A 21,718-nucleotide genomic window follows, 5' to 3' on the forward strand; every position below is an offset into this window, starting at 1 on the left:
TAGATAGATAGATAGATAGATAGATAGATAGATAGATAGATAGATAGATAGATAGATAGATAGATAGATAGATAGATAGATAGATAGATCTTACCTATCTCACAGAATTGTGGCAAGAAAGTGTTTTTAAACCTTAAAGCATAATAAAAATGTGAATTCTTCTTCTTCTTAGCAATAATCATATATATATATATATATTAGAGAGAAATATACATATATTTCTATGCATACACACATATGCAATAACTGCCAACAGACAAAAGCCATTATATACAAAGTTTTAATACTATTTTAATCAAATTTCAGCATCAAAAGGCCATAAATACATTGCCAACCTAACTCTTCTGTTGAAGATTCTTTTCTGAGACTTTCATCAGGATCTTTTCTGACTCACAAAGATAAGCAGCTCATTTTCTCAGGCAACAAAAACAGAACAAGCTAGTATTCAAAAAATCAACAAACATTTGCTAAGTGCCTATGGTGAAAAATACTGTGCAAGCGCTGGGGGTCAAAAGGCAAACTTCTTCCTTCATGGAGCATACAAAAACACATTTCAGATAAAACAATGGAAAATGAAACTATCTTGCCACAAGTTCTCAGATCTATTGTTAGTTAACTATGTGACCTTGGGAAAGTCTATTCCTCTCTGAACTTCAGTTTTCTCCTCTATAAAATGAGGAAATTGGACTAGTGATCTTTAAGGACCCTGGCAGCCCGAACACTCTTTGAATACTCAATAAATACCATTAGTATAAATTTTTTTAAAAAGGATAAGGGGAAACAAATTAAGAACACTGGGTTTGGAATCAGAGTATCTTTGTCTGAATCCTGGTTTCACTGCTCACCACCAGTATGAGAGACATTTAACTCCTCCAGGCCTCAGTCCCCACATTCAAAGTCTTCTTCAGCTCTAAATGGATTTCCAATGACATCAAATGGTTTTCACCATCCCACAAAGACTGTGTGGGAGAAGCCCTAATGATTTTAATTACTATTCTCTTTGTACTGACTTCCTCATGACTTCTCTTTAGAAGCTATTTCAAATCTCAATCAATGTCTTACCTAACAAAATATGCTATAAGAATGGAAATTTTAATAATAGCTCAGATTTCTAGAGCACTTTGAGGTTTATAACATGCTATCCTTCCAACAACCCAGTGAATTAGGTAATATAAATGGTAGTGCCATTTTGCATAAAAGAAAACTGAGGACCAGGGTAGGTAAATGTCACAATATCACAGAGCTAGCTAATGGCAGAACCAGAAATCCAATATACATCACCCAAGGTTGTCCACTGCTCCATATTTCTTCTCCTAACCTAAATGGATGTATCACTACAAAAAAAAGATTACTGGAATCAACATAGTGTAGTAACCATGTAGTAGGGTGGATAGAGAGCTATAATTATTAAGACTTAAATTCAAATCCAAACTCTAACATTTATTAGCTGTGTGACCATGGGCAAATCACTTATAACCTCTGCTTACCCTTCTCAGGGGCAATATGGGGATAATAATATCACCTATCTTTCAGAGTTGTCCTGGGATAAAATGAGATATTTATAAAGCACTTTTCAAACTTTAAAGTACTAAGTTAATGCTAGTTATCATCATCATCATCATAATCATTATTATTGTGTAAGTGTCCCCTCATTAAGTCCCAGTCATGTCGCAGTATAGCTGTGAGACCTTTGGCAAGTCTTTTGTCCTTAAAGGCCTCAATCTCCTTGGCTATAGAACAGAGAACTGTGTGATCTAGGATGTCCATCATTTCCGACGCCAAAGGAAAAGATTTATGATAATTAAGCTGCAGTTTAGTTAAGGTGGCTAGAGTATTGGGCTTTGAATCAGAATACCTGTGTTTGAATTCTGACTGAAGCTTATAAGCCATGGATGATCATGAGTAAGTCATTTAAACTTTCAGAGGATAATTTTTTTTCATGGTATTAATAATATTTGTACTATACACCTGTTGTAAGAAAAGTGCTCTGCAAACCTTAAAGTATTCACTCTACATAAATGTGAGCTGTTATTAGTTTAAACTCCTAATGTGATGTTAAATAAGACCACGCCAGGATTTTGCCTCTTGTTTGGTTCAAGGAGAAATGAGTTTTCAAGAATCAATCATTGTTTAACTAAACAAGGGATAGAGGATATCATAAAAGATAAAATAGATTATTTTGACTACATAAAATGAAAAGGCTTTCACATTAATAAAATTAATAAAGAATTAGAAGACAAGCTATAGTGGGGGAAAAGTTTGCATCAAATATAACTGATGAAAACTCAACATCAAGACATATAGAAACTGACACAAATATAAAAGACTAAGAGGCATTCCCCAATAGTTAAGTGATCAAAGGATATGGAAGTTTTGAAAGAAGAATCACAAACTATAAGTGGCCACATGAAAACAAATCATTATTAATAAAAGAAGTGTACATTTAGACAACTTTGGGGTGTCACTTCACACCACGCAAATTTTTGAAGATTAGCAAAAGTAGACACAGTTGATGTTTGAGGGGCTGAGGGAAAATAGAGAGGCACTAATAAACTGCTAATAAATAAAATAAATAATAAGTAAAACTAATAAGTTGATGGTGGAGCTTTCAATTGGCCTAACCATGATGGATGTCAATTTGAAATTACGTGAGCAAAATGACCCTCCATATTGGTTGTCTATCAATAGCACTATTGGCCATATGTCCAAGGAAGTCAAACAGAAACCAATCATGCCATCAGACAAAAAAAATAAATAATCAAAATATTAAAAGGGACAAAAAAGAAAACTACAATGTACTGAAAGAAACCATAGACAACAACCCAACATCAATATTAAATGTACATATGTTTCAGGAGGTGGCTAGGTAGTACAGTGAATAGAGCACTGGCCCTGGAGTCAGGAGGACCTGAGTTCAAATGCGGCCTCAGACACTTGACACACTTACTAGCCATGTGACTTTGGGCAAGTCACTTAACCCCAATTGCCCTACCCTCTCCCTCCAAAAAGCAAAAAAAAAAAAAAAAAAGTAAATGTATATGCTTCAAATGCCTTAGCATCTAAATTCATAAAAGAAACAATAACAGAACTACAAGAAGAAAAACATAGTAACACAATAATATCAGAAGACTTCAATGGCCCTTTCTCATTTTAGGTAAGTCTAACAGAAAGGTAAGCAAAATGAAAAATATAGAACAGAACAATTTGATGGAGAAAACAGAGTTAAAAGACTTATAGCACCTTCTAACTGGAACTGCTAAAGAATATACATATTTCTCAGCACCATGTGCAACTTTTATAAAAACTGAGCATGTATTAGGACACAAAGATATTTCAAAGAAATACTTAAAAGGCAGCAACAATAAATACATCCTTCAGAGATGATAACACAAAAAGCAGTTCAGGAATCAGAAACAAAAGACCCAAATTGAGACTTAACAATGAAATCTTAGATAATGACTGTTTAAAAGAACAAATCATAAAAACAAGTAATAGTTGTCTGAAAGAAAATTATAATTATGAAACAACATAAAATTTCTAGAATTAATCTAAAGCAGTCCTCAAGGGGAAATCATAAACCTACATACATTTATTAGCAAAATAGAAAAACAGAGGATTAATAAACTGAATATGTAATTAAAAATTAGAAAGTCCACAAATAAACTTGAATTAAGTATAAAAAAAAGGAGATATTAAAAACTAGAGGATGAATAGATAAGCTGGAAATTAAAAGAATAATAGAAATTATAAATTAGACTAGACAAGAGAATCAGAAACACGGTTCTGTAACTCAGTAACCCAATGTTCAATAAACTAGAAAACATAAAATACATAGTAAAGAACTCCTCATTTGATAAAAATTACTAAGGAAACTGGAAAACAGTCTGGCAGAAAATAGACTTAAACTAGCACATTACATCATATTCTATAATATATTTTAACCGCATACATGACCTTAACATTAAAGATCCTAATAAAAAAAATTAGAAGAAAATCAGATCATATACCTCTCACATAGGTAAGAAATATATTTTTTTTGGGAGGAGGGAAGACAAGGCAATTGGGGTTAAGTGACTTGCCCAAGGTCACACAGTTAGTAAGTGTGTCATGTCTGACGCCATATTTGAACTCAGGTCCTCCTGACTCCAGGGCCCACCTCTATTCACTACACCACCTAGCTGCCCCAGGAAATGTATTCTTAACCAAGCAAGGGATGGAGACAATTACAAAAGATAAAAGAACTAACTTGGGTGATATGAAGTTAAAAAGCTTCTGCATGGACAAAATTAATGCACTTATGAAGAGAAAAGAAGTAATCAAATGGGGAAAAAAATCTTTGTATCAGATTTATCTGATAAGGGTTTGGTATACAAGGTAGATAACCAATTAAGAAATAAGACCAAAAGTTATCCCACAATAGATAAATGGTCAAAGGATATAAACAAAGAATTCTCAAAAGGATAAAACACAAACTATTAACAATTAAAGGAAAGAATGGTCCACATCATTAAATAAGAGAAATGTATATCAAAATAACCTTGAGGTTTTACTTCACACCCTCAAAATTGGCAAAGATGACATAAGACAGGAATGATAAATGTTGGAGGACTGTGGGTAGATAGGCAAACTAGTTCATTGTTGGTGGAGCTATGAAATGGTGAGACTGTTTTGGAAAGCAATTTGGAAATATGCCAATAAAGTAACCAAAATGTCCATATCCTTTGAACCAGAGATTCCATTAATAGGTTTATGCCCCAAAAAGGCCAATGATAAGAAAAAGACCTCATATGTACCAAAATATTTATATTAGCACTTTTTTGTGATAGCAAAGATTGGAAACGAAGCAGATGCACATTGATTAGGGAATGGCTAAACAAACGGTAGTGATGGAATATTATTGTACTATAAGAAACGAATATGTTGAATATAGAGAATCATGGAAAGATCAATGTGAAATATAAAGTAAGCTGAGCCAAGAAAACAATATGCACGATGACTACAACAATGTAAATAAAAAGAACTACCTAAAAAACGCCAAAAGTGAATGCTTCAAAAATTACCAAAAAAAAAAGCATGACTCCAAAGAAGAGATACTGGATATACCCATCTCTACCGCTTTGCCGGGGTGGGAGGTACACAAGTGTCGCACATATTTTCAAACTTCTCTGTATTAATTAGTTACGCTTTTATTGTTTCTTTTTCTTTTTAAAAAATTCCATTTGTTATAAGATGCCTCTCTGTGAGGAATAAAGGAAAGGTTCTAGGGGAAACCATGTTGACGTAAAAAAAAGTTCATTTGTAAAAATTTATAAAAATGAATGTAATGATGATTATAAAAAAGAAATGTGAGCAATTGTCATAACAATTTCCCTATTGCTGTATAATATCGATCTACAAATCTAGACACGCAATCTTTTCAAAGTAGCAATTTCAAGAACATGAAACGTTCAGTGAACATTTCTTAAAGTCCATAGGAAAGATGCCAACTGCGGCCAGGAGATAATGATACCAAATAAATAAATGCCTATTTGTTGCCCTAGTGCCCAAAAATCTAGACCACATTTTTACTCTTTACTCTATAATCCTATAGTCCCAAAGTTATCTCTGCTCATATGTAGCTTAAATTCTAATGGAGAAAGATAATTCACAAAATGGAAATGGAAAGCTGGAGGGAAGACAGAGGTGGGAGGCTGAAACAGCACTAGGTGTAGCAGACTGGCATAGGGACCTGGGCCCCAGAAAGATAAGACAAAAAAAAAAAACTAACCTATAAGAGCCAAAGGACCCAGGTGCAGAGTCCAAGTTACTGGTGGGGAAGAGATGGAATGGGGAGAGAATTGTTTGATGAGAAAAATTTATTAAGCATTTGCAATGTGTCAAGCACTGTGCTAAAACACAAATAGCAAAGTGAAATAGACCCTGTTCTTAAGGAGCTATATTCTAATTGAGAGGAGATAGAACATAAAAGAGGAAAACACTTAGCTCCTTAGTTTCAGGAAACATTATATGCAACATTATATAACTTAAAAGCTTAGATACTACCCTCCAGAGATATTTTCCCAATAAAATCAATGTTGACTACAACTAAAATGATGGTGATGATGATGATGATGATGATGATGATGATGATTCTTAAGCAGTCTTTGGAACAGTAACATGGTCTGGTACAGCTAGTGAAGAACTTGGAGTCAGAATACCTGAGTTCAAGTTCTGACTAATTCTTACTAGTAATACTGGGCACACTTTTGAACTTCTTTGAATCTTAATTTCCTTGACTTATTAAAATATAGTCCAGGAGATCTGAGAGCTCATCAATCTTCTTTCCAACAAAGGAGATGACAACTCTTTCATGCCTGTCCATCTTGACTTTTGTCCATTTCTTTCATGTGCTTGAGGTCCTTTCTCAAGCATTCCTGACATTTCAAAGGTACCAATGGAACACACAGGCCCTATGTTGCTTATTTCTACTTTTTCCCCTTAGCCAGGTCATCTTAATTTGCAGTCATACATTTTTGATGACTTTAATAAAACTTTTCCATCATGATTTCCACCACACACTTCTTTTTCTATTGTCCTTTGGGTGACCCTCATTTGTTTTTCAGACCTGTAGTGTTCCATGACTCATTATTAGAGATTTCAGAAAACTACTTTTTAAAATTTTTCTAAGACTACTGTTATTAAAAAGATGGATTTTAGTTTCAGAAAAAAAGTAGAGCTGTTAAAAAGAAATTTCCAATTTTGCAAAAGCAAGACGACAGATAGATGGATGGTTATGGGATGTCCCAAGAGTACAGTTTTAAACTACTAACACTTTTAAATTTAATTTTAAAAAATTTTGTGCTAATAAAACTGCACTATGATTTTGGGGACACATATACTGACTGACAAGCTCTATAAGTTATCCATCCAACTGCATATCAGTCTAACGAAGATAAACACAAAGTGGGGTTCATCTATGAAATGGGAGTTGTTCATACTTGTACCATCTACCTCATAGTGGTATTGAAAGGAAAATGCTTTGTAAATCTCAAAAGTGCCATAGAAATACAAACTACTATTATTACTGAACAGTCTGTGAGGCCTTCATAGGACAAGTGGTCTTTAAGCCTTCACACACATGCCCCTAATAATCATTCTTTTTTACTCTGGGCACAGGGGCATGGTATTTATAAATAGGTTTCACATGAGAAGAAAGTGTATGCTAAATTAAACCCTAAGGAACTAAAAATAAAACCACTTGCAGGGTTGGAGAAAGGAGAGTGGAGAGAAAAATACTGGGATGGGCAAACTGAAGCCCTAATTTCTAACTGTATTGGCAGAAAATAAAAGTTCTGTATTAGAATAACTCACGCACCACAAACTAGGCATATTGCAAATAGAAAAGATGTGTTTTCATCCTGGAAGTGGATGGAGCCATACGGTATTGAGCGTAGGAGGCTCATCTGTGACATAACCTGCCTGAGATGGTCAAGCCGGGTAACATAACCCCTAACCCACCCCCAATCGGCAATTTACGGAAGAATATTTTGCATTTTTACCTAAAGTACCACGCACGTGGGTGGGGGCGATCGCTAGTCTCTTTCCATTGCCTAAGTAGGAATAATCTGTCTTTAAATATCAATTCTCTTTCGCTCCCGCTCCCCATCTTTCTCTCCGTTTCCTCTCTGTCTCTCTCCCAAGCCAGATATTGGGGTGCTGAGACTCAAGGTGGCGGAAGAAGGGGATGGACTTGGAATTTGGTGGGATTTATGCCATATAGGAACTGATCTAAGCTATAAACTCAATTCCCCTCCACTCCCCAAACACCAAAGTAGTCGGTCATCAAGGAGGGAATTTTAAGAGCAAGTTGAGATGCCTGGAAGGCAGCACCTTCTTATAGGCATGTACTAGTCTCTCCGCCGCAAAGTCAGTGGCGTCTTTCCGGAAGAGCTGGGAAGGAATGCGCATGCGCGCTGTCTCGGCTGCCCTACTAAGGCCCCTCCCCAAAAAGAGAGGTGTCTGCCTTCACCTTCCTGGAATGTTCATCCGCGCCCCGACTTAAGTCCCGCCTCTGGAGGAAAAAATACTCGGAATCCCCGCCCACCTGCGGATCGTTCTCCCGCCCCTGAACTAAGTCCCACCCCACGGCGAGGAAAGAGTCATTCCCCCGTATTCTGGAAGGCCCTCGAGCCCAGTCCGAAGGAGGCTTCCGCCCTCCCCCTCAGGGCGTGGTCCGACTGAGCCCCGCCCTCCCCTGGCTGCACCTCCTCGCCCGCTCCCCCGGGGTCTTTTTTTCCTTTCTCCCGCCTCCTTCCCTTCTTTGTCACTGTTGATTGGCTAGCCTCTCGGTGACGTCATGGGATCAGAAATTTTTTTTCCTGGGGACGCGCGCCTGTACCGGACCGGCCCCGGGCGGGGAAAAGGGAAGACAAACCCCGCGCTAAGGGGCCGGTGGCAGCGGGGGCAATGCCGAAGCGATGCTGCCCCTTTGGGGATGCGACCCCGCTGCAACTCAAGGTCAGGGTCGGTCCGAAGGAGCTGAGCCGAGGCGTCTTCGGAGAGCGTTATACGCGGGAGATCTTTGGTGAGGGCCGCGAGGCGGGGCGAGGGGGCAGTGGAGGAGTGCCCCCAGGGGGAGGGGCGCGTGAGAAGGGGAGGGGGCCCCGGAGGAGGGGCGCGAGAGGAGAGGAGAAGGACCAGGAGGAGGGGAGCTAGAGGAGGGGCGTGAGAGAAGGGGAGGGGGCCCCGGAGGAGGGGCGCGAGAGGAGAGGAGAAGGACCAGGAGGAGGGGAGCTAGAGGAGAGAAGAGAGGACTGGGTCTAGAAGGGGCTGTATCGGGGAGGAGGGCACCTACTAGAAGAGAAGCCTGGGGTAGGCAAAGATGCCATAACCAAATGACCTTTCTAAGGGACCTCCATTAACACATTGTAACTCTAGCATGCCACTGCCCCAGTTCTGTTGCAAACTACAGTTGTTTCTGTTGAATTGTGAATTCCCTGAGAGCAAGGGCCTCTGACTTATCTAATCTTTGTGTGTCCTCCAGTAGTCGGGTAATAAACTTTTTTTTAGGATTAGGAACACAGTGTTAAGTGCCAAGGACACAAAGAAAACCCTCCTCCCTGCAAAAAAAACTAAACCAAAAACAATTCGTGCTCCCAAGGAGTTCACAATGTAATGGGGGGAGAACACATGCAAAGAACGGGCCCTGATCAGGAGAGGGCTTAGCAGTTACTCGGATACCATGTGCCAGGCGCTATGCTAGGTGATATAAAGCCAAAAAAAGAAAGTCTTTTCCCTCAAGGAACTTAGATTCCACTGTAGAAAGGCAAGGTGTATGCAGATAAATGAATACAAAGTAATTTCTATGAGTATGGGGGAGTTTGGGGAGGAGGGGAAATATGGAGAGTCCTGTCATTGAAAGTGGTATCTGAGGTATGTTTTGAAAAGAAGTAGGGATACTAAGGCTGAGGTGCAGATGAAATGCATTCCATATGTGGAAGTCATCCTGTGCAAAACAATAGCCAGGGATCAGTTGGTCAGTCTACATTTATTAAATGCCTACTCTATGCCAGGCACTGTGTTAAGCAGTAGGACTACAAAGACAAAAATGAAATTGGCCTCACCCTTGGGTGCTTATGTTCTGATGGGAAAACTCAAAACACGTGTAAATAATTGCAAACTACAAAGTGTCCCAAAAGTCTTTAGTGCTGGGTTTTTTTGTTTTGTTTTGTTTTCTGTTTTTTTTGCTTTGGGGTGGGGGAGGTCGCAATTGGGGTTAAGTGACTTGCCCAGGGTAAGTGTGTCAAGCGTCTGAGGCTGGATTTGAACTCGGGTCTTCCTGACTCCAGGGCTGGTGCTCTATTCACTGTACCACCCAGCCACCCCTTTAGTGCTGTTTTAAACTAAGCTTAAAGGACCTTTGAGATATCCTGTATCAAGAAAGTAAAGGTAATGGGGCGGCTAGGTGGTGCAGTGAATAGAACACCCGCCCTGGAGTCAGGAGGACCTGAGTTCAAATCTGACCTCAGAACACTAAATACAAAAAACTGTGTGACCTTGGGTAAGTCACTTAATCTCAATTGCCCTCCAAAAAAGCAAAAAAAAGTAAAGGTAAGATGGGAGAAGCAGTGGTACTGGAAGTTTGAAGACATCATTTGAGCTAAGCTTAGAAGGAAACTAAGACTTCTATGAATTGGAGAGCAGAGTACATTGAGGATTCAGTTTATAAATCTGGAAAGGTAGTCTAGAGCCAGTCTGTGAAGAGCTTTAAGTTTAAACAGATATGCTTGGTTTTTTTCCTAGAGGCAGTAGAGAGCCGCTCAACTTAAGCAGAGGAGTGATATACTCAGACTTAAGCTTTTGTTGTTGTTTGTTGTTTAATCCTTTTCAATCACATCCAACTCTTTTCCTGACCCCATTTTAGGACTTTCTTGGCAAAGATACAGGAGTGGTTTGCCGTTTCCTTCTCCAGCTCATTTTACAAATGAGAAAACTGAGGCAAACAGGGTTAAGTGACTTTGCCCAGGGTCACACAGCTAGTAAGGGTCTGAGACCAGATTTGATCGTAGGTTCTTCTGACTCCGGATCTGTCACTCTACCCTTAGGGATATCAGTGTGGAAAATTGACTGGAAGAAGGGGAGATTTGAGAGAGGAAGCCCACTTAGTCTACTGTAATGGTCCATGTAAGCCATGATGAAGGCTTTAACTGGTGACCAGAGTGAAGAGAAAGGGTTAGATTGAGAGGTGTTGCAGGGGAAGAATTGACCAGGTACTGATTGAATATGAATATAGAGGATGAAAGAGAGTGAGGAGTTGAGTACCATTTTGAATTTGTAAGCTTGGGTGACTAGAAGAATGTGCTACCTTAACAGAAATAAGGAAATCAGGATACAGGCTGGGGAGGGGGGAAGTTAATCAGGTATATTTTAGATGTATTAGGTTCCAGGTGTCTGTGACATTCAATGGGAAATGTCCACTGGGCAGTTGGTGTTACAGAACTGGAGCTCAGGAGAGAGACGGGCTGGACAAATAGGTGTTGGAAGTCATCTGCTTGGGGGTGATAACAGGAGCTAATGAGATCAGAGAGAAGAGAAGAGGACCTAAGACAGAGCATTGGGGTATATAACCATAGTTAGGGGATAAGAGCTAGATGATCTAATAAAAGAAAATGAGAGGTAAGATTGAAGAGGTTTTGGGGTAGAGGTTAGGGGTGCTGGGACTCTGAGAATGCCAAGGCAGAGTCACCTGGAATAAATTCACACACTGAAGCTGTCTTTCAGTCAAGAGACAGTTTTATTGTAACGCCAGTAGAAACCGGCAAGCCCCTTTGGGGAACTTGCACCCTAATGGGGGTGAATCTAGAACTTATATAGAAAAGGGACATAGGAATGGAGTGCCAGAGCTACTAATTAGGTAATCGAAGGATCTAGGTATTTTGGGGAGCTATGGATAGGAAAGTGGTAGACATTGAGGCAGAAAAGACAATTTTTTGTTCAGCTGCCAAAGGCATGGACTTTAGGGATCTGTTGCCAGAAAGAGTCATCGGGTCAGTATCCCTGTCTGTGTCCTGATAAGGGAATTACAGAGTCAGGCCTGCAACAAGGGGGAGGGAGTGTGGGTTACTTTCAGAGATATGGCCTTAGGACTTTGTGGGATCCATGTCCCACCACCTCATCAGGATCATTAAGCAAGAAGAGGAGGAGAGAATGGTCAGTCAGTGGTGTCACAAGAAGGAAAGAGACTGAAGAAAGACAGTTTGGGGGGGGGGGGCGGTGCTTAAGAGATCATTGGTGTTTTGGGAAGGAACTTCATTGAAGCGATGAGATCAGAAATCAGATTGCTAAGAGTTGAAAAGTAAAGGAGAGGGAAGGAGATAGAGAAGTGACTATAAACAACTTTTTCTAGCAGTTTGGCTGTGAGAGGGAGAAGAGAGAATATGATCGTTTGAGGGCTAATCAGGTGACTTTTTTAAAGCTGGGAGAGGCTTTGTTTGTAGGAAACTACTAGATAGGGAGAGATTGAGAAGTGGATAGGGCTTGGTTGTGGGGGCATTCTGCTGGAAGAGACTGGATGATACAAATAGAAGGGGTAGCTAGCTGCCTGTTCATCAGACTGTTGATTAGAATGTATCAGGGACTTTTGGGGTCTGAACAGAATTGGGATTCTGGCTATTTGACCTCGCACAGGTTCCTTCTCCCTTCTGGGGCTATTTCCTCATCTCTGAAGGGGAAGGGGGTTGATGATTGGACCAGATAATTGCTAAGAGGGCAGAACTGGGAATGAACTGGGTATGAACTGAGTATCCTTCCAAGTACCTATGACAGAGCTCTCTACACTTAACATAATCATGTGATAAATGTTTGTTGTGTTGATTATACTTGGACAACTTGATTGAGGGCAGAGTGTACAAGGGCCACCTCTGCCTCCTGCCCACTAGGCTCAGCGTCAAATACTAGCGTTATTTTCAGGGTGGTTTCTGGATGAGCCTCATCCCTTGTGATACTGAGCACAGGCCAGCTGGCACCACTTAGGAGGTTAGCCGGGTCCCTGGGGATCCAGTTGCCAGGCATTTACTGCCCCAGACAGTGAACCTCTGATCTCTGCCATCCCTAGATCATATCATCATCCACATCCATGCCCCCCCTTACATGAATGTTACCTCTTTTTTCTGTATATTCCCTTGGTGCTGTCTTCAGCTCACATGGAATCAATTGTGATTTTTATGCCACTGACTCCTAGTTCTAAATACCCAGCCATTATCTCTCTCCTAGACTCTAGGTTTGCATTATTTCCTCACCAGCAGGCTACAGGGACCCCACCTGTATACTGTAGGCATCTTAAGATTAATATAACTAGAACTCATCCTCCATCTCCCCTCCCCAGCATCCCCCAACCCTTCTACCTTCTAAACTCCCCTAGTAACTGCTGAGGTTGCTCCCATCTTCCTAGAAACCTATGTCATCCTCAGTTCTTCACTGTCATTCATTCATTCTATTGCTAAATCTTTTTGTTTCTGCTTTGACAACATCTCTAGTGTATATCCACTTCTCTTCACTCACATAGCTGCCACCCTGGTTCATGGCCACACCACCCTCTCCCCTGGACTATTACAATAGCCTTCAAATGGTCTCCCTGAGCAGCCAAAGTAATCTTCTGAAAGCATAGGTCTGACCATATAACTGTTTCCACCCTGTCCCACTCTCTACACATACCCCCAAATCCTCTTTTCCTATTAATTAAACTCTAGTGATTCCCTGCTCCCTCCAGGATTAAATACAGAGTCCTTTGGTATTTCAAATTCTTACAACTTAACCACTTCCTTCCTTTTCAGCCTTCTTCTAATAGTCGAAGGCAAGTTAAAGGCAGTGGGGGCATAGGTAACCAGATATAGGCACAATGGAGAAATCCAGAGGAGTAGAGCCTGGTAGGAAATGAAGATAGGACTCCCTAAATGGAAGTTCTGGGAGGGAGCCCTCAGCTTTCCACCCTCTAGTTAGAGGGAAGGAGGGGGCCCAGAGGCAGAAGGAACTAACAAGGTATTAAGTTCCAGGCCTAACACTTTAGGCCATCTTGGAGGATGAAGAGGTTCCTGGGCCATGATGAAGTCCAGAAAAGAGCTGGGTGTATGTCCCATCCCTGTGCCTTTGCCCAGGCTGTTCCCCTTGTCTGGAGTGCTCTCTCTTCTCCTTCACCCCTTAGAATCAGTGGTGCCCTTCCAGGCTGAGCTCAAAAGCCACCTTCTGCAGAAGTCCCCTAATATTAGCAAAGATGTCTCATAGCTTAGGGGAATCATTCCCCTGGTTTCTTTTTTTAATCTTTCTTTGTATCCCCAGTGCACAGTCTGGCACTTAGTAGGTGCTTAATAAATGCTTTCAACTGATTTACAATTCAAGTTTGTAACCCAAGACAGGGGTTCTTAACCTGGAATTTATGAACATATATGTGTGTGTATATTTATATATGTGTATTATATGTATGTACATATATCTGTATCTATGTATGTATAGATAGGTAACTTTTTCAGTATAATTACTTTCTTTTGTATTCCTGTGTATTTTATCTTATTCATTTAGAAACATTCTAAGATGGGGCCTGTGGGCCTCACCAGATATAGCAGCAAGTACTGTAGCATACCCAGGATGGCTGCTAGCACAGGTTGTTTGATCTGCTTTTCTAAAGGAAAGCAGCTCAAAAAGGGTTAACAGTCTTACTTTAATCAAACATATATCATTTACCTAGTTCAGGGGAAAAAGTCAGCACCCTGAACTTCAGAGACTACAAACAGAAGTTACAAGAGAAAATAACACAATTCAACAGACAGAGCTTCTAGCTGTCTGACCTTTACATCTGTATGTAGTTAGTCACCTGAGAGAGAAGCACCACTGTCTGGGTTTTCAAAGCCAGGGGCCTCAATGGCTGCCCAGAGTCTTATCTGGTCAAATCACACAACTCTTCCCAAAGTGAACACCAAAACAAAATCTCACATCAGGATATATATAGCCTTCTCCTGGCTCAGAGAATGTAACAACCCTCTTGACCCACTGCCCAATCACAAAGTAACAAGGTGTGGGCATTCCTGAAAAACAAGCCTCCTGCCATAGGTTCCATGTGACCACATTCAGCGTATTAGGGGGCAGAGTATATTTTCAAATCAGGAAAAGTCCTCAGGTTCAACTTAGACTTATTAAGGGGCAGTGAAGATCTTCATATTCCTATTACCATTACACTAGATTGCCAAAAAGGGCACATGGGACAAAAAAAAGTTAACTCCTTCAGCTCATCATCTCTCCCTTCTCTTCTTCCCAGTATCTAGTTAGTTGGCTAAGTCTTACTGATTTACTTTCATGCCATCACTGTCTCATGACCCTTTCTCTCCACTTATACCCTAGTTAAGGCCCTCACTACCCCTCACCTGGACTATTACAATAGCCATCTAATTGATCTCCCAGCCTTCAGTATCTGATCTCCGAAGCATCCTCCACACAACTGCCAAATTAATATCCTAAAACAGAGGTGTCAAAACATGCAATGACAGCCCGGAACACTCCTGAGTTTGGCCTGACCCACATTCTAATGTAATTGGGAAATGTTTAACAAAAAAAGCAAAATACAGTAAAACAGATAATATGTGGCATGCAGGGGTTCTTATGTATGGTTTAGTGTCCCCAGTTCTGTTCGACTTTGATACCACTGTCCTGTAGCATAGCTCTGAGCATGTTGCTTCTATGCTCAAAAAGCTTCAAAGCTCCTTTTTTCTTTTGGAATAAGATACACAACTCCACTGTTTGACATTTAAAGTCTTTCTCATTCTAGCCCCAGTCACTCTTTCTAGACTGATTTCACATTACTCTCCTTCCCCACCCTCCATGTTCCAACTAGATTCATGTAGTTGCAGTGTTCCTTACATGGCATTCCATCTCGGATTTCACAGGCTGTCTGTCCCTCATGCCCACAACGCTCCCCCTCCTCAGCCTCTGCTTTTGGAATCCCCGTGTTCCTTCGCGTGTCATCTCAGATGTCGCCTTCTACAAGAGGCTTTACCCAGTTCACCCTCTTATGTGCTTGCCCTTTACCAGCCACCCGGTACAACCATGAGAGGTATTCTGTACATATATCATTTGTATTTTAGATTGTCAGCTTACATATTTAGCCACATTCTCAGTTACATCCCTGTGATGATCTTGTTGATCATCTGCTGCTCTTGAACTGAAATCAGATTATAAAATATTGGGTGCTTCCTATATGCCCATAGCTGTTGTGGGAATCAGATACTTTTGTTGGGAAGTTAAGATTAATGCACAGGAAATACACAAGTGTTTACATGTGGGTGCTAAATTATCTGTTTCAGGTTCTCAGTGCTGTAAGGAGAGGTCAGTTGTGAACTGCTGTTTGTAAAAACTTTGTGAATAGAAATTCCCTTCTCCCTTGACTTCTAAGACCTTGCCTTTCTGTCTTTCCTTTCCTAGCTTCACTGGCTGATGTTCCTATGACCCATTAATCATGGTTTTTTTTCTACATAAATTAGAGTGGTTAGACTTCTCTTAGCTTCTCCATTCTTGTGAAGTTCTTTATGTAGGCTTGCTTCGAGGAGTTCATCTACTTAGATAGCTTTGCTAGGCATGTGATGGGGAGAGACAGAAGACACATAATAGGGATTTGTGGAATGAATCGTTTTTGATACTGTTTCCCAGACATGGAATTCATTTCTTCTATACCTTCAACTACCGTGTTTCCCCGATAATAAGACACTGTCTTATTATTTTTTTGGAAAGAAAAACACCAGAGGGCTTATTTTCAGGGGAGGGCTTATGTTGTCCTGCCTCAGCTCTCCTCCGAGGCACTGCTCTCAATGGCGCCAGCAAGCAAATCACTGGGAAAGAACAGGATGACGTGCTCACTGCTGCAGCTCTGATTGGATGCAGCTCGGAGCGCGGCGTGCGTTTCACGGGGTGGGGGTGGAGAACGGTGCATACAGAGGGTACCGTAATGTAGGGTGTAGCGCAGGGGATCACCTTCACTACAGTAGCAATCTCAATAGGGCTTATTTTCGGGGAAGGGCTTATTTTAGAGGAATCTTACACAGTAAGGGGAGGGCTTATTTTCGGGATAGGTCTTATTATCGGGGAAACACGGTACTTCTGGTTTACTTCAGAGCCCAGCTCAATTGTCATCTTTTCCCTGAGGTCTTTCACAATTTCCCCAAATGTTAGTGCCCCTTCCAGGTTATCTTGTATTTCTTTATTTATTTTTGCATATTCTTATACATGTCATGTCTTGTAGTTGTGCCCAATAGATATAAACCTTCTTGAGGAACAGGGACTGTTTCCTTCTTGTCTTCTAAACCCAGGACCTAGCACCAAGCAGGTGCTTGATAAATTGTGGATTGATAAGGCTTGAGAAGTAGTTCTCAAGCTTTAACTTCTGCCTTCTGTAACCATGTTCCCTGATGACAGGGTCTGTAAATGTTTGTGTCTTTCTGCCTTCCAAAAATAGTGAAGTTAGTTTGGGGAGGAAGAGAGAAAGTGAGTGTCATTGGGATGTCACAAGATTCCCCTCTCCACTTCTATTGTTGGGTTTGGATTCCTATTTTCTTTTCTTTTTCTTTTCTTTTACTTTTTGGAGGGCAATTGGGGTTAAGTGACTTACCCAAAGTCACATGACTAGTAAGTGTGTCAAGTGTCTGAGGCCAGATTTGAATTCGGGTCCTCCTGACTCCAGGGCTGGTTCTGTATTCACTGTGCCACCTAGCCACCCAGGATTCCTATTTTCTTTACTACCCAAGATAGACTTCAAGCCCCATTCAAGTGCCTTTATAAATCCCCCAGATGTGAAGAGCTCTTTCCTTCCTCAAATGACCTTTTATTTACTTATCTCCCCAATAAATTTCTTGAGGCCAGGAACTTGTTTCATTTTTGTCTTCCTTATCTTTTTTTCTTCTTTTAACACACTATTCCTCCCACTGCTTTTCCAGAGAAGACCAAGCAGCTCTTGTTCCGGGGAGCCCAAGCCTACATGAACCACATGTGGGATGACAGCTGTGCCATGGACCACCTTCCACCATCAGCAAAGCACAGTCATGAAGCCCCGGGGGCAATGTGTACTCTGAGAGGACAGATGCTGATTGGTCAGGATGGGAAACTGCTCCGGAGGTGTGCACAGGCCACAGATGATACAGGTACCTAAACTAAGCAACTGAGGGCAGAAGTTCCCTCGGTTCACGTTATAGCATAGATCCTTAGCCAGAGAACCTTCTCTTCGTGAAATTCATGACATTAACCACAGGTACTTAAGCTTCATGAAGATTTTTTTGGTTTCAGTTAAAAAAAAAAAGATGGCTTTGTTTTATAAATTGGGCCAATATGAGAGAGTTGTCTTGTTCTTTCAGGGAGACAAAAAGCTTTGACTCCAGTTACAAGTATAGTTTTGAAACTAGGTTAAACAACTTTTTAACTGATAATGGAAGTGAAAAATTAGATCTGAGTCTTTCTCCAGCCAGTCAAACTCTTAAAACATCCCTGATGAACACAGTTTATTCTATTAACACCTCAGTCCATATTTGAGGCATTCTCTCATCTAATAACAAAGGAGAAATGTTGAGAATTGAAAAAATTGATGTGGAATAGTAGGGAACTCAGAGCTTCATGGAACTATGAGTTCCAGCATAAACCTAGTAACTGAGAGCAAAAGAAGTCCCACCAAGGCAAAGTACACAACTTTAATATGAATTGAAAAAACTACCTTTTATTCTCTGGGTGCCTAGTTACCTAAAGAGGTAGAGGAAGGCAAGTGGAGACCTGGTAGTGGGGTCACTTTGGCAATGGCAAAAGGCTCCTGCTCTTCTTTCTGGCCAAATCAGTGAACCACAGGCACTTGATTTCCTAAACAGATTCACCAGAGGAAATGTCCAAAGCCTGTTCTTCCTGTGTAAGGACTGTCCACGGGAAAGAGGCCTGTAGCCAGTGTGACCGCTGCCTGTGTCAGAGCTGCATCAAAATCTGCTATGGCTGCAACACCATGGTCTGCTCGCTGTGTGCTGTTGTTAAGTAAGTGACCCAAAAGGTCATGTTGGAGAAGAAACCTGGAGGTGTCATGGAACCATTATGGTGGGCTATGGGTGCTCTCAGGGAATGTTTTTGTATTAACTGGGGTGGGAAGCATTGTCAGCAAACCAGACACTCTCCCCTTTCTCCCAGGTTGCCCTTTCCAGCAGTTGCTAAGTTCATAGTCCCAGAATTAAAGCTAGAGGAGACCTTAGAAGTCATCCAGTCTGACCCCCACCCCTTACAGAGGAGAGAGGACCAGAGATGTAGAGTGACTTGCCAGAGGCTACACAATAGGAAGTAAAGAACTGAATTCATACCCAAGTCCTCTGACTTCAAATCTCATGCCAGTTTTAAAATATTAACTTTTACAAGATCACAGAATGTCAGTGCTAGAAGGGACCTTCGAGATCATCTAATTCAAGGGTTCTTAGCTTTTTTTGCATCCTAGACCCCGGTGGCTATAGATTGTGAGGTCTATAGATTCCTTCTCAGAAGAATGTATTTAAACGCATAAAATAAAATACATCGGATTACTAATGAAAGCAATTCCCCCATCCAAGTCCATAGATCCCCTGAAATCAATGTCTAGACTCCTTTGGGGTAAAGAACCCCAGGCCTAGTCCAGGCTCTTTATTTTACAAATGAGAACAGTATTCCCTAGAAAGGGGACATGACTTGCCCAAGATGTCACAGCAGTTTAGTTGCAAATCACAAGACTAGAATCCAGGTTGCCTGAACTGCAGACCTGGTCTGTTTCTACTGTATCAGTTTCTCCTCCTGGCTTATCTCATGGATTTTCTTGTCTTCTCTTTCTACATGGTGTTCCACCCAGTTACAGTGACTTGGGTGAGAGTGCACTCTGCAGTGCCTGCTCCATGTTTGAAGCCTGACATTCATCTGAAAAGGACCGCCTCTTCTGTCTGGGAGGCTGCACGCCTTGGCCATCTCCATCTACACAACTAACACTAGTGTGTAGATGGAAGAACTACAGGATTTCTAGGGTTTTATGGCTTGTATGTTTTATATTTTGTACTCTAAATAGAATAAGTAACAGAACTGAATAAAATCTTTTTATATTTGGATGACTGGGTACCTTTTTATTACTTCTGTGAAAGGTATGAAATCCTTCAAAGGTCATTGTTATGCAGGATATTGGTAAGAACATCCTGGGCCTGTGAAGTAATTCATTGAAAGTTTGTTATTCTGTAATGTCTAAAATGTAAGATTTTTTAAACCTGAATCATTTAAATAGTTTATTTAAAAGTGATCATATTTATGGGTTCCTTCTAGGATGCTAATTTTTACTTTCCTGTCCAAGAGCAAGTCGTCAAGCATTTATTAAGTGCCTACTATGTGCCAGGAACTGAAGCTAAGCCCTGGGGATACAGTGAAATGCTTCAAGGCACTCACAGTCTAATGGGGAAGACAGCATGCAAACAACTACATACAGACACGATAGAGACAGGATAAATTGAAGGCAATCTTAGAGTAAAGACACTGGAATTAAAGGGTACTGAGAAAGCTTCCTGTAGAAGGTAGCATTTTGGCTTGAGGGAAGCCAGGGAAGTGGAGGTAAGGAGGGAGAGGCTTCCAAGCATAAGGGCTGGCCAGTGAAAGGGCAGGAACATCAAAGAGACCAGTGTAAATGAATTGTAGAATTGTTGGAGGGGACTAAGATGTAAGAAGACCAGAAAGGTGAGAAGGGGCCAGATTATCAATAGTTTTAAAAGCCAAACAGGATTTTATATGTGATCCTGCAAGTAACAATGGCAGCACTGGAGTTTATTAAGTAGCACGGTGAGAAGTGCTATGGTCAGACGTTCTTTAGGAAGATCATTTTGATAGCTGAATGGAAGAAGGGCTAGAGGAGAGATAGGGATGAGCCAGCAGGCTATTACAATATTGTCTATGCATGAGGTGATGAAGGTCTGCACCAGAATGGAGATGCTGCGAATCCATGTAGCAGCAAACTGAGGGAAATGTTAGCTCTCAGATGCATTAGGATATTTTCCCCTGCTTTAAATGTTGAACTACAGGGCAGCTAGGTGGTACAGTGAATAGAGCACCAGCCCTGGAGTCAGGAGGAACTGAGTTCAAATCCAGAAGAAACTTAACACTAGCCTTGTGACCTTGGGCAAGTCACTTAACCCCAATTGCCCTCCAAAAAAAAGCAAACAAAAAATTTAACAATAAAATGTTGAACTACATCATAATGTAACATTTTAGGTAGATGACTCTGAAGATACCTTATAACCATTATGTCATACCTGGATTCCCTAGCAGTCTCCTGGATAGTCTCCCTGACCTCTGGTATTTCCCTTTTTAAAAATAAGTATAAAAAAGTATACAAATTTTTAGTGATATACTTTTTTATGTCACCAAATTTTCCCCAGTGTCCCTTCTTTTCCCCTCCCAGAGAGCCATTCCATGTAATAATTTTTTTAAAGACAAAAAAAAATCAGCAAAAATGATCAGTATATTAAAAACATCAGAAAACACATATAATGCAAACACTAGTGAAGCTCCCACTTATGCAAAAGGGTAGGGTGTCTTTGTATTGCCAATGCAATATTCACAGTACCAACAGTCATGATAAATATACCTGTGCAGTGCTCAATCACAAAATATAACAGACTCTCTCCATATTAGAAGACAGAAGCAAAACATTTATGCAGACACCAGAAAACCAAATCCATCATAGCAACATAGGAGTTAATATACCACAATGTATCAGAGAGCCACACTATCCTTTAGCCTTCCCACAAACCAATACAAGACCAATATTTACTCACAAGTCTGTTTCCCTTGGAAGCATCCTCCTCCCAACTGTGTCTAGCTGCTCTGACTCCCAGTTTCCTGTAGGCTTTGTTCCACCCTTAAGCAAACTCCTACCACAGGCTCCATGTGATTATATTCAGTCTGTTAAACAGCAGGGTATATCTCCAAAGCAGTGAAGGTCTTCAAATTCCCTTAGGCTGATTAAGGAGCAGGGAAGATCTTCAAATTCCCATTACCATCAAATTCAACCCCAAGATCTTTCAGGTCCCTTACATAAAAATACATTAACAATATATTTCATTACATATAATAAGAGTTTAGGGGGTAATTGCAACAGTATAACAGGGATAATAGAAAATAAGCACATAAAACAATATCTTAGGGTGGGGACTTGGACACAAGCACTCCATCTCCCCCC

At 40.8% G+C, this 21,718-nt stretch overlaps 1 protein-coding gene across 1 annotated transcript; it reads left to right on the top strand.

Moving 5' to 3' along the window:
* The first annotated feature begins 8,320 nt into the window (after positions 1-8,320).
* On the top strand, positions 8,321-19,604 carry SIVA1 (SIVA1 apoptosis inducing factor). Its single transcript, XM_069103829.1, has 4 exons — positions 8,321-8,563; positions 17,451-17,654; positions 18,366-18,522; positions 19,355-19,604. The coding sequence occupies exons 1-4, from the start codon at positions 8,446-8,448 to the stop codon at positions 19,410-19,412; spliced, it is 537 nt and encodes a 178-aa protein (XP_068959930.1). The 5' UTR covers positions 8,321-8,445; the 3' UTR covers positions 19,413-19,604.
* The last annotated feature ends 2,114 nt before the right edge of the window (positions 19,605-21,718 follow it).

The sequence above is a fragment of the Petaurus breviceps genome, unplaced genomic scaffold, assembly GCF_028583685.1.
Source record: "Petaurus breviceps papuanus isolate PSGF00001 unplaced genomic scaffold, PetGlider_PUasm1.0 64, whole genome shotgun sequence".
In the NCBI taxonomy this organism is placed as follows: Eukaryota; Metazoa; Chordata; class Mammalia; order Diprotodontia; family Petauridae; genus Petaurus; species Petaurus breviceps.

Coding starts and splice junctions, on each gene's coding strand:
- SIVA1 (XM_069103829.1), top strand. CDS start 8,446: ATGCCGAAGCGATGCTGCCCCTTTGGGGATGCGACCCCGCTGCAACTC. Junction 8,564..17,450: donor TTATACGCGGGAGATCTTTG/GTGAGGGCCGCG, acceptor CTGCTTTTCCAG/AGAAGACCAAGCAGCTCTTG. Junction 18,523..19,354: donor TCGCTGTGTGCTGTTGTTAA/GTAAGTGACCCA, acceptor TGTTCCACCCAG/TTACAGTGACTTGGGTGAGA.